Genomic DNA, 27,779 nt, shown 5'->3' with positions numbered 1-27,779 from the left:
CTCTGCCTTATTGTATGTTCTGTAGAGATTAGACTGTGCGTGTGCGCACGTATGTGTGAGAGTGCGTGTCCTACTCGTGTCTGTATTCACATATGGAAATGTTTATACACCTGAACGTTAAGACGATTAAAACACTGAAGATACAGTATAAGCACTTTTTTTTTTTGGTCTTTCCTAAAAAAAAAAAAAAAAAAAAAAAAAAAATAATAATAATAATAATAATAATAATAATAATAAATAATAATAATAATATAAATAAATAAATAAATAAATAAATAAAAAAGATGCAAGTAAGAGCGGTGCCAATACTTTGTGCAGAGAGCTTAGAGCAATTAGTTGTACCTAATATAGTAATATAAAGAAAATATGACTGTAGGGATCAGGAAGGTGGTTAACCTGATAAACTGGCACAAGCAGTTGTGGTTATTACAAGTTTATTATTAACACGTAACTACATTGTAATACGTGCAATTATAAAGCGTCAGAGATCAGAATCAGAGGAATCGTGTTTCTGTGACGTGCAGAGTTGTTATTGCCAATTTATGTCCAAATATTTATTCATTATTAGTTACTAATTACTCACTATTAGTTCACAATTATTATTGCTACAAGTGCACTATGCAGTAAGGTATAAATATTGGCTCCTACCTCACATGTACATGTCCACACGTTCTGTAGCTGCTTTCAAAATCAAGTCACGTCAGTTAAATTTAAAGGAAAAAAAACAAACCAAGAAAATCACTGATTATTTACCTTCAAGAGCACGAAACCTTACATTATGTGCAGCTAAATAAGCTCATCTTACAAGCTATTTAATTGTTACGCAAAGAAGAAAAGACAAAGCCGAAAACAGATCAATAGGAAAAACAGTTTACTAAAATGAACAGTGAGAGCATCAGAGGCTTTTACTGTCGGAACAAAATATACAAATCCTCCGGAACGGGAACAGAATGTTATGATCATGCTTCACACAAATATTCGGAACAATAAATCAAACACGTTATGTTTCCATCCACCCAGAGTCTGAAACCACACCCGATTCCCGATGATGCATTATGGGTATTCTGGAGAGACAGTTGGACGCTAACATTCTCACAGTGCATTATGGGATGTCGTGACTCCTCACTATAGCATAACTACGGAAACAAGTTTCAGACGCACAGCCGAGTACGTACACGTTTCACTGAACGCCAGTTTAAAAACATCAGGTTGGACGAACTTAGAATGAAATGAAAAAAAAAAAAAAAAAAAATTTTAAAAAAATGTACAGCAAACACAGAGGACAAACAAACAATCAGATTATTCAAACAGTCCTGAGCTCAGAACAACAATCTTCACTTTTATTTGTTTGTTACACTAGTTTCGTACTCTATATCTCATTTTTGAAAGGTTTACTGAAACCAAACAGGAAATTCTGAAGCTTAGAGAAATGTTGGGCAACTTTCGTGGAATTTTCAGACCGTTTTATATATTATATATATATATATATATATATATATATATATATATATATATATATATATATATATATATATATATATATATATATATATATAAAAAATATGTGAACTTTCATAGTGGAGGTTATCTTTGAAATTTAGTTCAAGTGTGCAAAGACTTTGTAAAGAAATTCTGGGGTTTTTGAAATTCAGGTAAGTTAAAAAAAATGTTTTTGTGGATTTTTTTTGTAAAGTTCAGTAACGTTTTGGAAACGGTCCCATTTTTTTTCATTTGTTTAGCGAAATTTGGAAAATTTTTACAGACCTGTGGGAATTTTCTTTGTTGAATATAATTTCTCGGCCTTTTCAATACATAAATCCAAGTAATTTTGTGGATTTCTTTGCAGATTGTCAGTAGACATTCTGTTGTAATTGTGACGTTTAGAGAATAATGAGAATTTTGTAGAATACTGGGAATTTATTTTTAACATATAGAAATCTTTTTAAAAAATAAATACATTTTAATCATTTGGTGGATTTTTGTATGATCCTGTAATGTTTTGGTAATTTTGGTAGATATTTATTATTTTGTAATTATGAGGTTCCTAAACAGGAAGTTTTTCTGAACTCCTTCCTTTTTTGGGGGGGGGGTTAGTTTGACATGAGTTTTTATTAGTCTTAGATATTTGAAGGGTTGTTTTTGGAGCATCAGTTTCTGAATTGTCCGTGACCCCAGGGACCTCCTCTGCTCCACCCGCTGTGCCTGAATGGAGGCTCTGGGCCAAACCAGGTGGGTGGCCCTCTGGGTGGTCCGTTGTCGTGCCAGACGTTTCTGAAAGGCCTGCCGTTCCAGTGTTCGGCTTCCATGATGCCTGGATGTAGGAAATCTTCAGCAGGATCTTTTGGAACCGGCATGGGCAACCTGATCCGGAACATAGGAGCCCTGGGCACGTTGGGTGGAGAATGCAGGATGTTGGGAAATGGAGGCATAAATGTAGGAGGAGGACGATTTAGAGGTAACGGTCCAGTCTGTCTCGGGGGGCTGCTGATAGAGTTTTCTGATGGAGGCTCCACAGGGTCAGCTGTGTTTAAACAAAATCAGAAGAAATGGATAAATGTGTCAAATTTACGCATCAAACCTGTCACAGAGTCAGGTTCTAATTTCCAAATGTGCCTGGAAATTTGGGGGATCTTGAGGATTGTTTGGGATGTTTTAAGGGAAATGTTTAAGATTTTGGGGATGATTAATGATTTCTCAAAATCAATATGGAAGCGTCTATGGAACCCTTTATTGAGAAATAAACGACACAAAAATCAATAAAAGGTCTCATACATTTTTCACCAATTTCCAACAACTTTTACAGAGATTTTAACTGTTTTTTTGTTTTTTTTTGTGGAATCATTGAGACTTTTGGAATATGGGCTAGGGATGTTTGGTTAATTATTTCTCAAAATCGCACAATTTGTTTAGTTTTTTGTTTTTTATTAATCTAGGGAAATTCTAAGACATAAAAAAGAAATTTCTCAGCAATTTTCAATCATTTCTGCTAATTTTTTTTTTTTTTTTTGCAGAAATGAAAAAAAAAAATGATTGTTTAAAAAAATTTGTTTAATATTTTCTTAGGGCAATTACTGAAACTTTGGGATGGGATTACATATTTTAAAACTTTTCCATCTTCCAATAATTCCTTCATAGAATTCATGAAATTTCAACAAATCGTTAAACATCCCCAGCCCATTTTCCCCAAATCCTAAAATTAAACTTTAAAAACTTTTCAATTATTGGCGCGTTCATGAGAAACTCATGGATTTTTGTGTGGTTTTGAAACATGTAGCCACTTTTCTACTGACAGCAAGGGCGACAAAGCTAAATTTGCAGCAAATGCTATAAATGCTAACTCACTCCAGCTGAGTGGCATCTGGTGGGAGGGGAACAGTCATGAGGTCAACTACAGAATGACTTGCAATATGTTATGAAATATGATTGTGTCCTTTGGATCTAGATTCTCATTTCTGTGGATTTATTGTGTTTATGCATGTTTTTTTTAAATAATGTGCTCAAACTCTAAATGCTTCACTGGAAACATCTATTAATGTCACATTTTTCAGTTTAACTCTAAGTTCTCGTACCTAGCAGGGCGTTTATGCGCTTGACGCCGGGCTCTGTGCTCACAGCAGGCACCTGAGATGACAAGAAAACACAAAAAGACTAATCAATATGCATAATCCAACATGGACAGGATACAGATATTAGTTTGGAGTTGATCAATTTAAAAAAAAAAAAAAAAAAAAAAAAAAAAAAAAAACAGAGATGAAGTGTTTGCCATAGCCGTCACGATGCACTGCGAATGAGAATGTTTTTCGATACCAGGATGAAAAATGACGCCTGTATCGCACAGGACTGTGTGAGGAATCAGCATCAAAACGAGAGTAAAGGTCAAACACAGAACTTCACAGATGGAACAAATACAAACAAGAGACGATCAACAACGGAAAGAATCAAAACCTGGAAGAGATCTCCGAATACAAGACTCAGAATTTGTGTCACAAATGTCAAAATTTGTCGAGACTTTGCACTGATTGAATGTTTGATCCAGGTTTATATACAGTGGTGTTCTGGATTTCTTCATACCCTTACCTCACACCATCTGCAAACCTTAATGTGTCATAGATTTAATTCAGGAAAGTCCATAAATGTCCCTGAGTGACCAAACCTTGAGTGCGTAGCTTATTAGAGACCTGACCCAAGAAGACTGAAACTGAATAAAAGGTCCAAGTACTTATTAAAAGCTGAAATCTCTCATTGAGATTTTTAGTATAGTTGCAAAAAGGTCTAAAAACTTAGACCTTTCAATAAAAGCTTTCAACTTCCCAAAAGAAAATACATCCAGCAGTGCAGATTTGTACATGGCTGGGTTAACATAAAACACTTATTTACGGTCTAAAACGAACATCAAGTGTTCATTAGCATTTTAGTCAACAGGAAAAGGTTTCTGAACATGCGTGTTAAGGAACGTTGCCTGGAGGACGTCTGTAAGAACTATGATTGATTCACATGGGATAAACGATCTCTGTATAAATCACAGAAATGGGCGTGTCTTCACAAGATTCGCATTCTCACCATGCCAAAAACCCCCCCACCAAGACAACAACATTTCCTACGGTCTTCGTCTAATTTTAAATATGAACTGATTTTTTGATCTTTATAATTATCATCGCGTGTTGTAGCGCTTGACAATTGGCAGGTCACATGACCATAACGTGTGTAGGCTGAATCTGCTCAACACAATAACATCGTAGCAATAAGTGTTGCTTTTCTGACAGATCTGACAGGTTCTTCGTTTTGTTTCTTGGTAAGAGATGCACTTCCTGAAGTGTTTATACTGAAGAAAGAACGCCAAGCCCTCCTTCTCACAGTACATAACGCAACCTTTTCCAACATTAAATTCGGACAGGATATACCTTACCTAGGGTTTGTCTACAGGTCCTTTTAGAGAAGGTAGAATACGGCGCAATCTTTTTAAGATGTAGAAATGAGTAGTCCGTTAAAAAATGACCGATGTGATGGAAATCGGACAGGACTAAACACTTTACTGGGTAAAAAAATAATCCAGACTGAATAGGGCCAATATAAAGTTTTTATTAAAGCATGTGTATGAACAGTTGAAAAATCTGAACTTGATCAGCATGTACTATAACCCTAACCCTAATCCTAACTATGTTTAAAACCTCAGATTTGTGTAACGGACTCGCGATAAGCATTCTGGACCGTCAGTTCCTCGACCACTGCCTCTTCAGTCGTAATGTGGCCAGTTTACAATTTTTTTTTTACTGTGTAGTACTTTTTATAAAAGTCCATCATCATGTATTCGTGTCGGAGAAGTGTACTGAAAAATACCCAGGGTACTTATGAAATCCCACAATGCACTGCAATAGGCTTACGCCCAAGCATTGCAAGCAAAAACACAATTTACTGTTTAATAGAAGGAATGTTATTGAAAAGAATCTCTTTAGACAATGAGTATAATTCAGAGGAGTATATGAGTATAATTCTGAGTATGTATAATAATGAGTATAATTCTGGTCATGTGTTAATTAATACCTCTGAAAGAAAACACTGAAATGTTGGTTTATACAAGAATGACACCATCAAGTTATATTTAATTAAGTTTGTTTTTTTTTTTTTTTTTTTTTTGCATACAGTCACCATTTAAATAAACAGATAAAGAACTTTCTGCTAGGGAAAATATTACTTCATGACAGGCTGCTAATAACATTTTATTTATCTTTGTTTTAATGAACTTGAAATGTATTTAAAGAAGAAATACCAAAACGTTATCTCGCAAACGCATATTCTCGACTTTCCTGCTTCGGAACCAGGATCGTACGTCTCCGTGATCTCAACGCGTTCCTCGACATCTCAGTTAGGCTGATCGGAATCGGCTTTTAAGAAGAAGAAACCTGCTGTTTGTTCGACCACACGACCGTATAATGACTATTTACTGGTAGGATCCGCAAGGATCTTTGGACTTGAAGAAAAGTAGTACCTGACTGAGTAAGAGGAAAACGTTCATTCCTGATTTGAACAGAACGTGTATATGACTGAGTGGCAGGAATTTTTAATTCTGCAATTGAATTATATATCTGTATTTTCTGCACATGTCAGGAAAAAAAGTCCCACCTGGAAGACCAACCAGACAAACACCCCCGTGACGAGCGGCATTAGCATTACTTAAGAGTGGATATAAAAAGTCTACACACCCCTGTTAAAATGGCAGGGTTTTTTTTTGATGGAAAAGAATGAAACCAAGATAAATCATGTCAGAACCTTTTCTACCGTTGTTGTGAAATTTTAACCTATTAATTAAAGTGAAAATCAATAAGAATCATTTTAGGGGGAAAAAACAAAACAAAACAAAACAAAAACACCTGAAAAGCAAAAAATGTACAATAACCTGGTTGAAAAAGTGTGCACACCCTATAAACTAATACTTAGTTGAAGCACCTTTAGATTGTATCATAGCATTCAATCTTCTTGGGTAAGAGTCGATCAGTTTGGAGCATCTTCACCTCGCAATATTTTGGCATTCTTCCTTGTAAAAGCTTTCTATCTCCGTCAGATTGTCTGGGCGTCTCCTGTACACCACCCTCTTCAGGTCAACACACAGATCTTTGACTGGATTTAGTGCTGGACTCTGGCTGAGCCGTTCCAACAACTTGAACTTTTTGGTGAAGCCGTTCTTTTGTTGATCTGGAGGTTTGCTTCGGGTCATGGTCATGCTGAAAGGTGAAATTCGTCTTCATCTTAAATGTTTTAGCAGAAGCCTTAAGCTTTTGTGTAAAAATTGACCGGTATTTGGAGCTGGTAATTATTCCCTCCACCCTGAGTAAAGCCCCAGTTCCAGCAGAAGAAAAACAGCCCCAGAGTATGATGCTGCCACCGCCGTGCTTCACCATGGGGATGGTGTTCTTTTGGTGATGTACTGTGGGGTTTTTTGTGCCAAACATATCTTTTGGTATTATGGCAAAAAAGTTCAACTTTGGTCTCATTAGACCATAACACATTATCCCACATGATTCTGGGAGTTTTTAAAATGTACTTTCTGGTTAATAAAGGCTTCCATCTTGCCACCCTACCCCATAGCCCAGACATATGAAGGATTCGGGAGATTGTTGTGACACGTAGGGAGCACCCAGTACCTGCCAGAAATTACTGCAATTCCTTTTTAATGTTGCTGTACGCCTCTTGGCATCCTCCCTGACCAGTTTCCTCCTTATCTTCTCATCATTTTTAGTGTGATGTCCTGTTCTTAGTAGTGTCACTATCATGCCATATTTTCTCCATTATTTATCCCATACCTGCTATGTAAGCTGGTTGTGGCCCGTGACTGTTCCAGTTGGATGTTACCAAGATGATGTCAGGGAAATCCTACAGGAACAGCTGGACTTTATTTGGGGTTAATCAGTCACTTTAATTGATGGCAGGTGTACATTAATTAGTATTTAACAAGAGTTTGAATGTGATTGGTTGATTCTGAACACTGCCACATTCCCAATTATAAAAGGGTGTGCACACTTAGGCAAGCTGGGGATTGGAAGTGTTTTCTTTTTTTGTACATCACAAAAAACTGCCATTTTAACAGGGGTGTGTAGACGTTTTATATCCACTGAAGCCAAGATGTGCACTTTGCTAGCTGTCTAATTTTTCCAGATTTAAAAAAAAAAAGAAAAGAAAAAAAAAAAGAAGATATTAAAAGAGAACTGGGAACCATTTAGCAAAACTACATGAGTCTCATTCCAGCGACATTTAAATCCTTCAGCATATTGTCTAGCATTCAGTTAAAGAGACATGCATTATTTAATAAGGAGTTTTGAATAATCCTTTACTGACTTTAAAAATGATATGTACTTCAAATCAAATCACTGTCTGGTGGCATAAAACAGAATTTACATAAAAATAAAACCAACAACAGAATTTACTTACAACAGGGTTGACATAAAAACAGAAGTTTCTTACTTTGAAATTTGTCTGTTCATTCAGTGAATATTGTTTACTGCACACTGTGTCTGGCAGGAGCTGAATTTGTGTAGAGTTTTTATTGGGCAAATAAGAGTATTTATCATCTAACGGAAACCCTGATCACAATCTTCTTTACTCGCGTCACATTCAACAAATTTTTTTTTTTTTTAAATCCCACACCTTTTGGGAAGGGTACCAATATTTGCTTTAGATAAACGTCTCAGCCAAAAAAGCGAATGTAACTGTATAATTAAAAAAAAAAAAAAGAAAAAAAAAAAAAAAAAAAGAAAAATCTCTCGCTCATAAATCTTAGCTTGATTTATGTGACAAATTTCCACCCATGTAACCACGTGTTTACCTTTTATTTATTTCCTGTCACTTGTAGAACCAATAGAGGCCCATTGTACTTGCCACATCTTTTCTCAAGAACAAAACTCAAATCTTCCTCAGAGAACTTCCTCAGAAGTAATCTCCTTCAGGAATACTTTCAGAAATCCCAAGATAGTCGAAAACACAAATATTCAAAGTGTGTAGGTGTATCAGTAACAAACCTTACATAACAAATGTCCCTGACTTGATGAGGATTCGGCGCAAGTAAAATTTTGATCAGCCAATCACCACTTGATCATGTGACACCACTAAACTAAACTAAACAAAAAGCAAAAAACTAAAAATTCTAACAATAACGTAACAACATTAATCAAGCATGATTGCGGGATATTGTGTGCGTCTGCCTCTCAAATTATTATTATTATTATTATTATTATTATTATTATTATTATTATTATTATTAATGACTGACATTTTTATTTGCTGTTTAAAGCTAATTTGAATAAAAAAAATAAAATAACCAAAAAACCAAGTCAGTTCCTGTTCTCTCTCACACTGTAGCAGCTATAAACAGTCGTTCCCTCACTAGCATGGCTTTCCCCCCTACCTGAACATAAAGAGAAAAAGCATAAACTCTTGAAGCCTTTCCCGTGGTGGAAAACCTACTGACCGTTACCCCAGACACTGAAGACTCCTTCCATAAAAACATCAAGTATCCATAAACATCTCTTAGCAGAAAACTTCACGATATCAATGATTATACATCCTTCATTATATAATCATGACGCTTAGATTATGTTGAATGTCCAGCATAAAAGTGCCTGTGAATGAGCTGTTACCATAGAAATCACAATGTATTGACAGGAGCGCATTCATATAAAAAAAATAAAATAAATAAAATAAAATAAATAAAAAGAGGCGGAACGATACAGCTATCTCTTCCGATACTGAAACCACGAGTATCAGCGGATATTAAACCCTACTAAGCTTTAAAATGTTTTTTAAAACCGCAGCACTTACAATAAGTACAATAAAAAAAATACAATACAATAAAATATAATTAAAATATTAAAATATAATACAATAAATACAATTAAAAAAACATGACTTAGACAAAACCGCAGCTTTCACCATTCCGCGCAGGATTTCGCAGGTTTTTTTTGTGATTGTCACGGCCAAAAATGCTTCATTTTGCTGTGGCTTTTTTGTTTGTTTGTTTAAACAAAATTTACAATGCAACTACCTAAAACTACCTCAATCTGTGAAATTGCAATTGCACGCAATTCTTTCGCAGTGATGTTTGTTAGCAAACGAGACCCGTTATCTGTACTCATGTTTGACGCACGTGAACCGAAGAGGGCTTTGGGGTCACGTGACGTGTCTTGACCCGAATCTATGGAAAATCAGCGGCGATTTTGAAAAATAGCAAGCTCCTCTGAATACTGCAGTTTGCTTGATTTCGTATCAATTTCTTCGATCGCAAAAAATAATACAATGAAGTCTCTGTATATGTAAACATTTATAGTTCAATTTAAAAAAAAAAATTAATCCCCAAATCAAATTTCAAATCTTTTCTATTTGTTAAAAGATCAGATCAAATTAATTGTCCCCCTCCCCGCCTCACCCTGTCCAATCCCCCTTTTTTGTCTGATAACAGCCCGATAACAATCCTGGGTATCGGATGTACGCCCTTCCGTAATATAAACCTTTGACCCGCTGCTATGCGATAGAAAATAATCACCAACCGTCTGACCACCTTACCTGATTAAATCCAACCCAAACTATTTTTTCATAATCAGACAGCAAATGAAAGGCTCAGAATCATACCCACACTCTTACCCTCAGTAAAGGTTCAGATTGTATGTGTAGGCAAATCGAAAATATCACCAGACCAGATGAATCCACCTACTTTCCCAGTTAAACCAGAAGAACTTGAAAAGGTTCATCCCTTATGTTATGGTGTCAGGTTGAGCTTCCAATTGTTCCACTGGGAGAAATCGAGTCAATAACCAGTCAGTAACATCTATAAATACGTATTAGCTAGTCAGAACTGGTCCGACTGGGATTATTTAATATATCTGATCTTGAGCTGTTAGCCTGTTAATAGACATGGTGTAAATAAGTATTTACAATGATTTACAAGACTGTTGATGGAACTAAACAAGTTCAAGAGAGTGACTAGTTAACTTCCTAACATCTTAGCTGTATATGTGATAGATAATATTACACACGATGACGTAAACAATGGTGTTAGTGCCGTAATTGAATCTGAGCTACTGACAGCTAGCAGTTCGTAAACATTCCTAAAGTGCAAGACTTTTAATAACTAAAAGTTGCAGATACGGGTGAGTGGAATTTAATTCGATTTTATTCATATAGCACCATAACACTGCCGCAGTGATTTATATCCCTAATGAACAAACCAGAGCCGAGAGCGGTGAGGAAATATAAAAGATTTACCTGTTGATTCCCGGAAATCGTGAGATCGAGAGATCAAATCCCGACGAAGCCATGGCCGTCCGGGGCCGGGAGTACAAGAGAGCCAAACGTGCCGTGCCTTCTGGGCGTCAGTCAGTACGACCCTAAGCAATCGTTGGTGTCTTTGAGCCTGTGTATGTGAAAGACGGCGGACAGCGCTTTGTGACGTAGCTCACAGGAAGCTACGCAATGGCACTTCCAGACAGTGCCCTTTAATACAGGTAACATGAAGATAGAACATGGATAACGTGTGCGTTTTTTATTTCAACGTCTTTGTTCCTCGTTACTGCCGTAACAAACTCTTCTTCTCGTGCTCTGTTTGGGATGACGTTTTGTGGGGACGGAAATAATTGCAAAAAAAACAAAAACAACCTGTTTCTTGTTGTTGTGGTTGTTTTAACTTTGACCCGAAACCTTGCATCACATACATGCATAACTTTGGACTGGATTACATGCAACGTGCATTAAAAATAGGGAGCGTCTATACAGAGCCTCCAGTTTAGGATACATGAACAGTTCATAAGGAATCTGAAATCAGAATGAAATCTTTACGCTTGGCGAAAATATCCAAACCACAGACACTCACTGTAACCTTTCCGATGCGATCAATTCTTCTCCCTCCCTCAACTGAATTCCCCCAGGAGTGACGTCATCATCATCATCATCATCATAATATAAGACATGTTTTATACAGTGTGGAAGGTCTTTAACAGAGTCGAGTTTATTTGTGACAATCCTGCTCATTTGAGATCTCTGAACTCTTCACAGAGGTGACCACGGCACGACGGATGGTGACGTTCAGCGATGCAGGAACTGCTGCGGCTCCAAATTATTTTTTGTTAGTTCGTTCATTTTCAGTAAGCGCTTTATCCTGGTTAGGTTTGTGGTGGATCTGGAACTGACCCCTGGAAAGCTGGCTGGAAGAAGGTGGTGGGAATACAGCTTTGACAGAATGCCAGTCCACTGCAGGGTACCCCACACACACACACACACACATTCACACCTATGGGCAATTTATAATAGCCAATCTTCCTACCAACATGTTTTTGGGAGGAAACCGAAGGGAGAACATGCAAAACTCTGGGCACACCCAGCCGGGGAACTTGGAACCGTGAAGCAGCAACATTACCCGTTACTGCACTATACCACCGTAAACCCATAATAATGTGACGTGTCAGGTTCGTAAAATGGTTTTATTAGTTGTGTTCACAAACCTCACTTTATGGCCAAAGCTGTGCATGTAGCACAAAGACTTTTTTTGTGTGTGTTTTTGGAGAATTTCACACACATTCTTGCAGTCACATGGTCACTAATGACCATTAGCCTTGATTAACGCTTCCTTTCAAAAGATGAGGACAATCACGTAAAGTAGAACTCCCACTCAAACGTAGATTTTTTTTTTTCAGAATCCATCGTGTGGGACCATTTGCCTCAATTCATAAATCTTGAATACTTGTACACAGAGATCAGAAGCATTACACGGAACGAAAATGAAACCAAAAAGGGATGAAATTTTTCACGCAAAATCATTTAAATATACATAAATATATATATATATATTTTTAAATGGAACAAAATCTGTGGCTGATCGGTGTGTTTTTAGTTTTCCGTTTGTAACACTGGGTGATTTCTGCAGGTTTCTGTCAGTGACGCGTTAATCTAAGGCTTTTATTGATTATTATTAATGAGACTAGATGTTGAAAGATCCTGAGCTTCGTCCCTGAATCCAATCCTCTACAAGTCGACATCATTGCTAAATTCAAGAGCACAGCTTACCCAGAATACACTGGGCTTTTCAACACAGTTTAACATAGCAAGTGTTTAATTATGACAACTCCTCAATCTGTATACAACATTTTTATGTTAATTAAGGCCACATCTGTACTAAAACTGCAGCAAAGCGTAACGTTATAAAAAATATTTATTACAGACATGTTCAGGTTCTGAGAGGAACGTAAAGTGAAATAAAAAAGTGCAAGTGTTCTTCTTTCTAAACACACATGTATCTGACATCAGTACGAGCCCCGAGCACGGGCAGAGTTTCAGGGACATCGCTTCAGCCAGGGTTTATAACCGATCAGCGCTGTGATGGAGGATTTATGCATACTGGTATAAAATGTGTATTACTAAGAGGTGAAGAAATATCCAACTCTTACCAACTCTCCGGTTCCATCAGGAAGGAAGGAAGGAAGGAGGAAAACCCAGTGTTTTAAACGTCCCGGCTGTTTGATTAAATGATTCTGAATTCGTTTCTTGTGCCAGATGTCCAAAAGCGAGCCAGCGCTTGGTGATTTTCACATCCATACCAACACACCAAACCTCCAGCTCCATTGAACAATAGCTCCTGTTGAAGCTGTTTAAAAAGTGTAAATAAAACTAGAACATCAAGTTTAAATGTCTGCCGTCTGTACATGACCACTAGAATGCTATACAAGCTCGCTAATTAGCTACAGCGCGCCATACAGAGTGCGAAGCAAACTACTTAAGCAACGTTTTCCTTGCTGTGGACAGTGCGCTCCAGGTGACACTGTTTAAGTGCAAGTACTCGCACCTGAATCCTGCAAACCTGATGTTACAGTTGTGATGTTAGCATGCTAGCTGTGAGAGAGAAAATGATAGCGTGTTCCTATAGAACACTGGTCACTCTTGCTTGAGATCTACCTTCCTACAGGTTTTATCTCCAACCAAAATCTAAACGCACCCGTTTTAGTTGATCAGGAGCATCTTAAGGCAATGATAAGATGGTCGGGTGGACACCATTATGGTTGGAGATAAGTCTTCAGAAAGGTAGATCTCCTGGAACAGGGTTTGTGACCACTGCAGTAGAAACATGCTCCCCACTATAAACTCTGCATTTTTCCATGCTACAAGTGCACACTTGTGAAGGAAAGGAGATACAGACCTCAGAAGTCGTGAGGGAAACTCAAACCTCAACATGGCGCCATTGTTCACAAAAATATCCCAGATCGGTGATCAGTCATCCGGGTTTCCTGAATCCACGGCTTACGGACATCCTTGTGGAAACCTTTTTACGGTTTGTCTTAGAAAGCGTTTAACTCCAAGCGTTCAGTTGGAAAACACGGCAAGGGGGTTCATGCTTCGTCTTTACCCACCATGCAACATCCAACATATAATGCAGAGCATTTTCACTAGCACATCTTCTGACGGCCTACACCCTGGTCTAGAAGGACGTTGTGCATGTTCCTGGACCACACTCTAATTTGGTGGTCACCAACCCCGTTCCTGGAGATCTACCTTCCTGAAGATTTTAGCTCCAACCGTAATGGTGCCCACCCGACCATCTAATCGTTGACTTAAGAAGTTCTTGAGCAACTAAAACAGGTGTGTTAGATTTTGGTTGGAGATAAAAACCTGCAGGAAGGTAGATCTCAAGGAACACGGTTGGTGACCACTTCTCTAGTAGATCTGGCTTCACTTTCATTTCCCCATAGCCTTTTCCACTGAGGCTGGTTCTAGTTCTTTGATAGTTGCACAACCATGCATCGGCAAGGTTTCAACACCACACTGTAGATTTCATCAGTTTATAATTACATTTAATGTTGCAGAACTTCAGCCACCAAACATGTTGGTTCCTGTTATCGCTTACATTATAGCTGCTATAAACAGCTCGTCAACGAGAAGCCACTAAACACGTTAGGATGCCCGCCGTCCTTAAGACTTTCTTGTGGTGGTGTTACACTGAAGAAGGTTCATGCGTAGCCTCAAACATGTTGACCTAAAAGCCATTCTTTGTAAGTGGCTTGGTCATGAACTTGACATTTGCTAAAATATACAAGCTCACGTTCTGGTGCGATTTGAGCATAAGCTTCTGCTGCTTCACTTTTCAAGAAATAGTAAATAGGTGTAGCTAAAGTTGCAGAATAGCTGGAACAGGAACCCAAAAATGGGCACCAAAGATGGTGAACTTACCTGCGAATGGCGCAACGGATATTTTTGGTGTTTATTCTGTTCGGGGAAATTCTTTCCTTGGCGCTGCATTCGCTGCAAAAGTGATGCCTTCGACTGCCAATAAATGCATCCAGAACTTAATCAGGCCAGGAACTAGATTCCACATGTGCTAGATGTTAAATCAATTTACAACGTTCAGGGTTACTGCTGGAGAGGGGAGACCAATCACTTGCCCTATACGTCAAAACCTCCAACAAAAATCCAGTGGGAAAAAATAACATGCAATAAATGTGCTAGTTTGATTTAAAACATACAAAACACCCCTTCAACTCCTCACGATTTATTTGCATGTTAATAGGGTTGTAACTTGACATTCGAGCATCTGAATATCCGAGTGCGCTTGAAAGTGATGTCATGACAGTTTGCTAATGGAAACTCTAGTTAGCATGCTAACTCTAGCAGAACCGTCAGAGGTTTTGGGGGCGGATCTGTGTATAGAGGGGTGAAAATGGGTGTAGGCTCAAAGAGTAAAAGGTTGTAAATTGATCTTACAACCCATCTATCATAAAGACCACCGCACCACCGGCTAATGCACCTTTAATATGAACTAACTACTAATTAGCTGGTTACTACCATCAATACAGATAATAACCAAAATGTGCTAGCTACAGTTGCTGTAGTTTGTATTTTGTGGATATTTTGATATCATTACAGCTAAATTTTAGAATAACTTTGTTAATTAGAAATTTTATACAGTAAACAAAGTGTATTTAAGCAACAAAAAATTCTAACATGCTTTTTTTAATAAATTTAGTGCTCCAAAATTATTAAGAGATCTTTGTGACCTGGAAATGTTGACCGATGCATAAAGCTAAATCAGTCAAATCAACTCTGGAAGCAACTGCTCACTTATCCATCATGTCTGTTGATGTCTCACATTTGGGGCATTCAGAAAAGTTTCCAACAAACGACCACGAGTTTGGAGACACAAATTCTGGCGCAGTTTAAAATTATGTAATAGTAGTTTATTGTTTTCGATCAAAAGTTGACTGATGTGCTTGTATTGAAGCAGGCCCACGGAATAAAGGAACCATTTCCTTTATCCTTTAATTTTGCAACCAAAATTAAAGATAGCTACACACCCTCCTTAAATGCAGAACAGGTTTTCACTGCATGGACTGCGTTTTCCTTCATTCTTTCTTTTTAAAACGAACAAAAAATAAACCACAACAAAAAACCCACCTGCTTGAAAGTTCCAGTGATTTCCTCTGAAAATGTGGGTGAGCTCTTGTAGTCACCGTTTATCTTCAAGTGACGCACCGTGCCGTGAGGTGATCATTTCATTAGAAAACGCCAAGTGGGAAATTCATTCCCAATCATTATACTGCTCATGGAAGCAGTTCTTCAGCTCAGAGCTAGAAGGTTCAAAGTTGAAATGCCAGAACAGCCAAAAAGAGCCCTTAAGCAAGACCAAGAAACTAAATGTATTTAGTTTAATACCCGTGTTTAATGTATATAAACTGCCCTATTTGCCATTGACTTAGTTTATAGCCATATAATGGCATGACTTTCCTCAAAGAGCAACTCTGATTGAAGATGCTGTTCACAGGATAATCGCAGTCCGGACACTTCACAAAGCTGGGCTATACGGAAGCGTGCCGAGCCATATGAATCCTGTTTGGCGTGACGGCATCTCAGTAAACGTATCGAACACGTTTCACCAGTCAGAGAAGACCAACATTTTCATTTTACCCCTCAGCACATGGCCCTACTTTTGGTGGAAACTCAACACTGCTTAGGACCCTGAGAAGACCATCCTGAGAACAGTGAAACATGGTGGTGGTAGCCTCTAGGTTGCTTCTGTCTAATGCCCTCCTTACCCGGTCAGTGACTTTTCGTGGACGACCTCCTCTAGTCAGAGTCGCCGTTGGGTCAGTTTCTTTGATTTTTTTAAATATCGGATTAATGGTACTCCACTAAAGAATACTATAACCAAACTCCTGACTGTTGCTTTTACAGTTTTGATAGTGTCTTCGTCTTCATGATGCTGCTTGTTTAGGTATGTTCTCCAACATTGAGGAACAGGTGTATTTATAGTGAGATCATGTGACACTATTTGCACACAGGTTGACTCAGCTCAACTATTTCTATTTACTCTATCTGTTTACGTAGCGCCATGGCATATGATCTAAATTAAGTCAATCTCAGCTCCGTCTTTTTAACACTGCAAAATGTGGAAACGTTCAAGGGAGGTGAATACTTGTGCAAGGCACTGTACATATACACAAATTTATTTTATAGTTTATTGGTTTCACCAACCTAATAATAATAATAATCATCCATTTTATCAGGTCCACCTACCAGATAAAGTGCACTTTGTATATGTACAAATATAGCATTAAATATCCTCATAATAGCAGCACACACACTACCATGTCAGTGTTATTCGCAGCAGAGGAATAACACCTCTCCCTGGTGCTCATATATATATATATATATATATATATATATATATATATATATATATATATATATATATATATATATATATATATATATATATATATATATATATATATATATATATATATATATATAAAAATAAATCCATGACCCTTTACCCATGGCAAAATGAAAAAAAAAAAACAATGAAAGCACTGAGGGGAAATAAACAGTCATGATGCTAACCTTTTTGTTTTTATTAAAAGTTCCAAGACTGACATTAAACTTGTCGACGCAATGAAGCCATGCATCGTACAAGAAGCTTTAAAAGTGCAAACACGTGTCGCGTAACGCAAAGTGACATTTCGCTGCAAAATGGATGAGCTCTTACGCAAGTGTGACACGTAGGCAAACACTTTACCTCCAGAAGAAACGAATGAGAAAGAGAAAAAAAAAAAGTTTGATCAGATACTCCATTAAGACCTTTTACCTGTGACTCGATTGAAGCTCCGCCCTCGCTTTCTCCTTTGGGTCCCTCTCCGCAGTCTCCAATTGGTTTAACGGGTTTAAGCTCGGCAAGCAACGAGGCCCACTCTACGTTAGTGATCAACAACTCCAATAAATAACATGCCAAATAAGAGTATTACTTACATTAATTTTAAAAAAGTATTACTTAGTTTAGGTACTACACATGTATATGGAATAGGGGGGTAACTGCAAAATGGCTCAATACTCCAGAGAGTACACCATGTATGCTACATTAAATCTTACTCTATGTAGTGACAGAGAGCACTATTTAGTGTGCAAGAGCCACAATCAGCTCCATCCCATTCAAGCACATAACATAGGCTACATAGTTTTTCGAGTAGTGCACTACACGGGGTGTACAGTTTGGAGTGCACTTCTATCGGACTAAGCAGCCGCATCCCTAATAGCTTTCTAGTGCACCAAGTATGGTGTAGGAGACATGGCTTCGTATCTTTCTGCGATATCTGTTTGAACGTGTGTGTGTGTGTGTGTGTGTGTGTGTGTGTGTGTGTGGACTGTACCTGGTTTGAGTGTTTCCTGGTCGAGCACCGCTCCCTCCTGCAAAGCCACTACCTCCGTATCCTTCAGCTTCTGCCAGGGGACATAGGTCACGCCCAGCTCCATGTTCCAGTACTTCTTAAAGCGACCTCCAACACCTTTGTTCATCGCCCACGCGATCTGATCAAAACACACACACACACACACACACACACACACACACACACACACACACACACACACACACTCTAAATGTCAAAACAGGTGTATACACTGCTGAAGCTAATCACCATATGACAAACGGGCCTTAATTAGACACTAGATAGGACCGTGATCATCAGCTACATAAAACCTCAGATTAAGCAACTGACATGACTGAATGTCGACAATGTCGACACTCTCGATATCAAACGAATAACCAATAATAATAATAATAATAATAATAATAATAATAATAATAATATCCCCAACAGAACGAGGCGTAGTACCGCCTTTGAACAGCCAGGTATCGCAATACCTTTCTAGTATCGGTATATCGTGCAATGCAACACACACACACAAGCAAGCATCATTTATGCTGTACCTTGAAGGATTTGTGGTTGATCTTGGAGTTTCCTCGGCTGAGTTTATTCAGAGCCGTGTAGGCGTCCTGTCTGTGAACCATGACGATGTAGGCACAGCCTCTGGGAGGGATCATCTGAAAGAAAGAAAGAAATAGGTTTATTTATTTATATATATTTATATATTTATATATATATATATATATATATATATATATTTATATATATATATATATATATATATATATATATATATATATATATATATATATATATATATATACACACACACACACACTAAGAATGGTGTGCAATGATTAATGGAACTCCTATGAGAAAAATATCTTTGAAGTATATTACCATTGATATTTTGTATTTTTTTTTAATACAACTGGGTGACTAGGAACAGGAAATTGGTCAACCATGATTTCCTGTTTGACAGGGGTATAAATATGAGGTAACATACAGGCCAAATTCCCATAGTCATTCTTAACAATGGGTAAGACCAAGGAATATAGCTGTGATGTGCGGCAAAAGGTTGCTGAGCTTCACGAAAATAGCTTCACGGCTATAAGAATATAGCACAAGCATAGAAAACACGCATTCCCATCATCAGGGCAATAATTAAGAAGTTCCAGTCAACTGGAAATGTTATGAATCAACCTGGAACTGGACGTGTGTCTATATCGTCTCAACGCGCTGTGAAGAAGACGGTTCAAGTGGCCAAAAAAATCTCCATGGATCACAGCTGGAGAATTGCAGAAGTTAGTTGTGTCTCGGGGTCAGAAAGTCCCCAAAACCACAACCTGAAATCTCCTACATCACCACAAGTTGTTTGGAAGGGTTTCAAGAAAAAAGCCTCTACTCTCATCCAAAAACAAACTCGAGCGTCTTCAGTGTGCCGACACTACTGGAACTTCACATGGGATCGGGTTCTATGGTCAAATGAAACCAAAATAGAGCTTTTTGGAGATGAACACAGAGGTGGTTCTGGTTCACACAGAGAGGTAGACATATGGAAAAGTACCTCATGCCCACGGTTAAATATGGAGGTGGCTCTTTAATGTTTGGGGCTGTTTTTCTGCCAGAGGACCTGGACATTTTGTTAGGATACATGGCATCATGGACTCAAATATCAGCCGATATTAAATGTAAACCTGACTGCCTCTGCCAGAAAGCTTCAAATGGGCCGTGGTTGGATCTTCCAGCAGGACAACGATCCAAAACATACATCAAAATCAACACAAAAATGGTTTACTGACCACAAAATCAAGATCCTGCCATGACCATCCCAGTCCCCTGACCTGAACCCCATAGAAAACCTGTGGGGTGAACTGAAGAGGAGAGTCCACCAGCGTGGACCTCAAAATGTGAAGGATCTGGAGAGAATCTGTATGGAGGAACGGTCTCAAATCCCTCGCCATGTATTCACCAACCTCACCAGGCGTTATAGGAGAAGATTCAGAGCGGTTATCTCGGCAAAGCGAGGTAGCACAAAGTATTGACTTAAAGGGTGTAAATAATTGTTGCACACCTACATTTAACAAAGATATTTCTTTTGGATAAACCCGTGTTGTGTTCGCGATTGTTTGATATCCATGAGTTTTTTAAGCAAAAGGTTAAACAATAAAAACAAATTTTCACAGCCTTCTTTGCTCCTATTTACCAAGGGTGCCAATATTAGTGCAGGACACGAGGTTAATGTTCTTGATAAACAAAACATAACTATTATAATAAACAAGGAAATCGTTGTATTTCGATATTTCATCGAAACTTAAGATGGTGCTGTGTGCTCACGTTGATTGACTCGATCTGGCCGAACTCCTCCATCAGACTGGTGACGTCCTGCTGCTGCGTTTTCTTGTCCAGCTGACCGAGCCACAGAGTCGTGCTGCACACTGCGCGCACACACACACACACACTTTAGAAAATGCCCACTTACTTACTCGCTACATACTACACACAGACCTTGCTGTATCTAAGATGAATCTGGATTGGATTAAACTCTAGCGTCCCTACCCAAGATTTATTCAGGGCTTTAAAATAAACAAGCAAATAAATAAATCTCTGGCACTGACCGCTGACCATTTCTCTCCTCATAGGTGGGAGTCCTTTGTGCCTCCTCTCCATCTCCCTCCTGTCCTCTGCACGTGATCTCGGTGGACTCCTCCGACGCTCACGAGAACGAGAGCGCCTATACCGTGAGTGTCGCGAGTGAGACTGAGAGAGAGAACGAGACAACGAGCGCCTCCTGGGTGACCTGCAGAGATTACACGTCAGGGAACAGATTCGAAGTGCATCATGGGAAGGATTTGAAAGAAAAATCTGTATAAACGGTTAATACGCTGCTCGGCTTTGCATCGAAACATTTTTCTCTTAAAGCAGCCGCCAACTTTGCTAACATAATTAACACGACAAGTGCACAAATGTTGTGTATACCTAAAGAATAATAATAAATCACGCTAGAACTTACCTTGACCGTGACCTCCGGCTGTACCTTCTGTCTCGGTCATCTCTGCAGGAGTGTCCCGATTCAGCCTGGGGGAAAAAAAAACATTAACAGTACAGCCAAAAACAATAATCTGAGAAATACATTGAAAGTATTAACAGGGCTTTAAAAAAAAGTGAATGTAGGAATGAGACTGCAGGTGAGGGAAGATGCGAAGGCGTCTACCGTGTTAGGTTCTGTAATGGCGCAAGTGGTGGGGTCATCGGGGTTGGATGCGGTTTGTTCAGCCTGCGTGTTAGGAATCACAATAAATAAATAAATAAATAAATAAATAAATAAATAAATAAATCAGAGCAGGGTAATAAAACAAACACGAATATGTCTCAACTTAGGGACAGACGTTAAATTCGACACACAGTTTCGGCAAGCTTGTGCACTCTGTTCTAAGCCTGTTGCTGGATGCTTTTCTGCTCACCACTGTTGCAAAGAGTGGTTATTTGAGTTCCTGCCAGCCATGTGATTGGCTAACTGGATAAAAATCACACAAATGTGGGAAGTATATTCATCAGCTAGTCTACCAAGCAAGTACAATCTCCAGTGTGCTGCCCAGTACTATGTTTCAGCTGACTGGAAACCTAAGCTGAACCAGAAAGTGATAGCTAACATAACTAGTTAACTAGTGAATCAATAGATTTTGATATAATTTCATTTATTTCCCAAAACACACTCATATTGCTGCTAGCATTGAAGAAAAAAACAAAACAAACGTGTTACCTGGTTGGAAAGTTGGCCGAGTAGGCGGCCCTGAAGAGTTTGCTGCAGATCTCGAAATTTTCTGTACAAGATTTAAAAAAAAAAAAAGGAACGTAAGTAACATTCATATGACACAGATACTGGCACAAAGAAGAGTCACTAGAGAAGAGAACGACGTAATCCGACGCGACACGATAAAAAAGCGCCACGTTACGAATAATACGCCGAACTTTCCATTCCGGGTTGAATTCTTCATCGCTGAACGACATCTCGGGGACATAACTCTCATCAAATAGTCAGCACGCCACGTAGGAATCAAGTCAATCCTTTGGGTTCGGTCCGATCCCAAATTTCAAACCGCAGAGAATTAATTAAAGCAATTAATTGTGGTAGAGGTGGGTAGAGGGAATGCGATTATTTTTGTTTATTTACCAGGAAGATCCCATCGAGAGATCACAATCTCTTCTTCCAGGGAGACCTGGTCAATAAAGGTTCCTGGTACAGGAAAATAACGAATGACACGCAGAAGAGTTACTGTTCTCACCCAAAGGTTTGATTATTTTCCATCAACAGCATGACCTTGTGTTGCATCACACACATAAGCCCCGGCAACTTGACTGTTTACGAAGCGCTGACACTGGAGACTCCTTCCACGAATGGGAAAAAAAATCCTTCAAGAACTAGCGGTTTAACGGAAAAGTTGCTGCTTGAACTTCTGCCAACCAATCAGATAGGAGAATTCAACAGCGCTGAAGTATAAATAGTAAATAAATAAATCTACAGGCAAACGTACATGGAGGAAGCGGGAGACATTCCCGCCAGCTGTGGTTCCTCGACATCTGGTTCCTCATCATAGTCGAATCGGTCCTGCAGTACCTACGTGAAGGGGGGGGGGGGGGGGTTGTAATAAACAAACAAACAAATAAATAAATAAAACATTGTATATATTGTAATGAATGTATAGTTAATAGTTATAACCAGTGTATGCGCGTTACCTTGGCGATTGAACTATTGTGTTGGACAGGGGTGGAGTTAGCAGTGCTAGCCTGTGTAGCACCTCCCTGCTGGAGAGTCTGCAGAATCTGCTGGAGCTGAATGGTAAACACACACCCCATCAATTTCACATAAGAAACAGATTTTTAAGTTTTACATTTACCTTCTGGTCATGTTCTCAATCATAAGTACGTTTTTTTCCCCTCCTCTTCATTTGACCAGCCCATTACATACACTAAATTATGTCTCATCCTATAAGTTCTAAATTATATATATTATTTAATGCAATCAGCCGTAACTAACGAAGCTTTGTTCAATGCAGTCTTTTCATTGGCTCACAATTGCAAGAGCTGCACAAATTATGTCGCGTTTCGATGTACAACAGAAACGGATTTCTTCGCGCTTCGTTCCTCGCACTCAAATACAGTGCGTCCTCATTTCCATACAGTGTTATGACCACCAGGGGGCCCACCCAAGTTTTTTTTAAACAAAAATGAATTTCAATTTCATTTGCGATAAGGTTTACATATGTGGCAGATGCAGGACACCCTCTGGTGGTGTGGGGATAAAATAGAAATATAAATAAATGTAATAAATTTAATAAACATTTAATAAATAAATTAGGTACGGAACGTCAGGAGACTATAGTAAGACGTGTGCGAGTCACGTGTGCTTAATGTTCTCAGGTTCACGTCACTCACGTCGAGCCCCTGAGCAGACTGGAGGAACTGAGCCACAGCAGCGAGCGTCACGTTGTTCTGCTGATCTACTGGGTTCTGAGGTCCAGGAAGTGTGGACGGTTCTGGTGTTGGCTGAACGCATACTGCTTCAGCTGGAGAACCTGCTTCAGCTGGACACACACACAGGAAAAGTGAGCGATATTTCTCACAAAGGATTCCCACTCACAACTTTAGATAATACCTGTGATCGGTTTCCACTTACTCTCGGACACGCAAGAACGAAAACATTGATTTCTGATCTTATCCTGTGAAATACGACCTATCGTTAAAAAGAAAAATAAATCGGTTCTCACACTAGAGATTAGTGTGTTGTTCATTTCGTGTTTAACAGGAGTTTATCGATACACTGTGACTATGTGCATCATGTAAACGTTTGATTCACATTGATCAAATCAGCGTTCTATTAATCGTGCACGTAATGCCGTTGCACTCTTTGAACTCTAGAGGTCCTAATCCAGGAAACCCATGGAATTAAAATACAAAGAGAAAGAGTTAGCTGGTACACGTGACCTTGTTCTTTGCTCTAACGATTCAAAAGAGCTCTTCGGTTGCTTTCAAAGGAAACTAAAGGCTGTGGAAGTCTGGCATTTTCACCGACTCTGGAGCTCTATTTCTGCTACGGAGCTCAGTTTATCGTTTTCAAGTCCCCGGGTCAGACGCTGTTTATTAAAAACGCTGAAAATTTTGGAGAACTTATAAAATGTGCAAAATTTATTTTTAAAATATGGTTAATATTTTAACAATATTAAACCATAATTTGATTTATTTAGATTTATACAGACCAAAAAAAAAAACAGCACAGTTTCACACTGTTTATGAGTCAGTCTTAATTTTTTTTTTTTAATTCAAAGTTTGTTCAAAATATTCTGAGAGTCGAATCAGAATCATGAATCAAATCGACAAGTAACCGGAGTGTACCGTTACACTCCTAGGGATTAACTAGTTAAGCTGTAGGCTACATGCACAAGAGACAAACTACAAGCGACACAAGAGACTGGTCATGTGCTAGCATGGACACAGGGCATGTACGTGTGTGTTTATCGGTACCTCTGAGCATACAACCGTTCTCCATAACAGACACCACCGGCGCCGAGGCCATGTCCACCAGCGGCTGAATGACGTCCATACTGAACACAGAGTTCTTCTGCCACAGACTCAACACACGCAGGATCTTGTCCTTTATTCAGACACATCATCATCATCATCAGTAGGTGTTTAAACCAAGCAGAGATGTTTAAAACATCCCTGTGGGGAAAATAAATAATTTTTAAAAAATAACAATAAATAATTTGGCACCTTATCATCAGGAGGACACTCATACAGGCTCTGAAAGGTGGCGCTGATGTTCTTCAGGAACCTCGGCCCAAACACGTCTTTATCTTCTCCAAACTGATGACGCGACTGTCGGATTATCGAATCCACCACGTACAGGCCTGGAACCTTCAGCATGGGATTACACTACACACACACACACACACACACACACAAAACACTTTGACTTTTTATATATACATATATATATTTTACAGATGAATATATGATTATGGAAATGTTACTAGATGATGTATTAAATCGATCGCACACCTTCTTGATGAACTTCTCAATGATTTGGACGACATGTTTATAAAGCTGATGAAAGGAAAGGGGAAAAAACAAAAGTAGATCAAGTGAGTAGATAAACAGCGATTAAAAACGAGTTATGCGATTTAATTCAAAAGAAGATTTGCTGAGGAAATCGACAGCGTACTACAAACGCATGCCGAAGGAACGAGTTAAATTAATGAACAAACGCACCTTAATTGCCTTCATCCCAGCTTTGGTAATGGACATCATTTTGGCTCGAGAGATCGGCGGGTTCATATCCAGCATGGACGCCATCTGAGAGGGAGAGAAACGTCATGTCCAGATTTCACACGTCAGATCAAGAAGAATGTCGTCAAGGTAGTAGTGTCAAGAGTGAACCTCGGAGTGGATTAATCTGCATCGAGAAACGACTGCTGGAACTATCCAACTATTTGATAGTTTTTCCCCCGGTTGTGTCCATCGCAGGAGGCTGAGAAGGGTCGGTGGTCTTTATACAGTACGAGAGTGGCCTCTAGAGGCAAAATAAACACCATCGCCGACTAATTTTGTTGTGTTATTTGAAGTGTTTTTTGATTCATTTTGGAGGTCTCCATTTTTGTTATTCATACTGTTGCTTTTTGGTTCAGTTTGGATGTATATCTGTTATTCACCTTAATATTTATGAATCGTTAATACACATGCATAGATATTTATTTCATGTAAAAAAAAATTAGATATATTTTTTAAAACATACAGTCAGTAACTTTTGTAATAAGTCAGTTATTTTTGTAATAAGGTTCAGCAATATTTCACATTGAGTTGTTTTCATTCAGTATCAATTTGAAAAACTAAAATCGCTCGACCTCTACTTGAAATAAATAAAATAATAATAATCTGACGTCCAAAAAGACAAAAGAGAAAGATAAACAGTCTACAGAGCTGCCAAAACTCATGTTAATTTATGGCAATGTGCTGAAGTGATTACAAGGTGCTTTACATTTGATTTTTAAAAAAAAATAAAAATAGAAAAATACTAAGACAGTTCACTGTAAAATATCCCATAAATATGAATGATATTACACACCAGTACACTGCAGTGAGGGTCAAAAAAAAGAAGAAAAAAAAAACAAGGAAAAAAAAAAGAAAGAAGTTTGTTGTGCTTACTTAACTCGAGTGCGTATGTTGGTTCTATGTGTCTGACTTGAGGTACTTTAACACAATTTGTTTTTGTAAATTCAACACGGTTCGATTTTGTATTTTCAAAGTCCTGATTCAAATCTAACAGATAAACCTCATGTCGGCAACAATCAGTTTCCCTTTCAATCAGAGACATCACTTCGAACTGAAGTTGTTCAGGGAAATCTTTCAGTCACATGACAAACAGTAGGCTATTTATTAACTCGGAGAGCTTGCGACAGAGCGGGATAGAGAGGCAGAAAGAGAGGTAGAAAGAGAGAGGTAGGTTAGTCAACGAACGACAGCTATAACTTAACCAGGATCAACTTATTTTGCAGACATTCCACTACATTAAATGTAACCATGAATGGTTAAAGTGTACAACATGGAATGATGTTCAGATTGCTGTTGTATAACAGGAATAAGACACATTTAACTGGATGATCACATGACTAGTACAGGATGATTTTGTTGATTGTGATGAAAGTTGATTGTGGTTTTTTTTTGCAGAATTGACTATTTTTAGAAACACGATTGTTCGTAGTCCCCCCGTCCCCTTATACATACAGTCATATTGGTGTCAGTAACACAGGAAACTACTTTACAACGGTGCAGAACATAAAATTAAGTTATATAGGTTCAAGATCTGAATGAATCCCGCCCACTTTCACGAAGCTCCGCCAATATGATCATCTGTGGCGCGTAGAGCAACGTCTATGCAATGACTGACAGTAAGCGCGGCCAAACACAAGCAAGCATTCCAGACCGGAAATCAGTTTCAAAATCTTTTAAAACAAAAGTCATATTCTACATATCTTCCAAGTTATTTGTACAAGTAAGGCATGAAAAATCAACTACTGCACGTTTAGACAAACAAAATTTATAATTTTTAAAAAGCAGCAAATTCTTATTGGATACATGTTGCCTGCTGGCGCCGCCATTTTGACGCATGCGCAGTGCAGAGCAGGCCTTCGAGTTACAGGACTTCCCTTCAGCAAAAATAACTACGCGTCAAAACTGAACTTAAGCTAAACTGCTAACATCACATTTTATACCCTATATTCACTTGTTTAGAGTAGCAACAGTAGCAAAAAAAACATTATTAACTTTCTAACAAGACAACCAAAACGAATGTCATGCATATTAGCTAGCATAGCTTATCTGACATTAGCATACACAGCCGTCGACAAGAATTTGATAAGAAATGGTCTTTACCTCAGAGTTGAAAGCTTTCACCGCATCCATACTGTTATCCTTCAGAACATAAAGCGTTTAATTATTAAACTGCTTTCATAATCCGTGCACGAACTCAACGCTAAAGAGAACAATAATGTAATTTAGAACAACCTCTAACGAAGCATAAACCATACACATACGTATACACACAGGGTCGAGCCCAAA

General features: G+C 38.5%; 1 protein-coding gene across 1 annotated transcript; it reads right to left on the bottom strand.

The window, feature by feature from the left end:
* Positions 1-1,546: 1,546 nt before the first annotated feature.
* On the bottom strand, positions 1,547-27,779 carry scaf4b (SR-related CTD-associated factor 4b). Its single transcript, XM_017491437.3, has 18 exons — positions 27,594-27,779; positions 25,434-25,517; positions 25,224-25,268; positions 24,936-25,097; positions 24,687-24,816; positions 23,601-23,749; positions 22,902-22,997; positions 22,700-22,782; positions 21,928-21,988; positions 21,379-21,441; positions 21,178-21,242; positions 20,783-20,964; positions 20,502-20,602; positions 18,728-18,841; positions 18,168-18,324; positions 17,609-17,712; positions 3,570-3,621; positions 1,547-2,521 (listed from the first exon to the last, which is right to left on the bottom strand). The coding sequence occupies exons 1-18, from the start codon at positions 27,621-27,623 to the stop codon at positions 2,148-2,150; spliced, it is 2,052 nt and encodes a 683-aa protein (XP_017346926.1). The 5' UTR covers positions 27,624-27,779; the 3' UTR covers positions 1,547-2,147.

This window comes from Ictalurus punctatus, chromosome 17 (assembly GCF_001660625.3).
Source record: "Ictalurus punctatus breed USDA103 chromosome 17, Coco_2.0, whole genome shotgun sequence".
NCBI classification, from domain to species: domain Eukaryota; kingdom Metazoa; phylum Chordata; class Actinopteri; order Siluriformes; family Ictaluridae; genus Ictalurus; species Ictalurus punctatus.
Note: the sequence above shows the minus strand (reverse complement) of the source record. Positions and strands in the feature narration are given on the sequence as shown.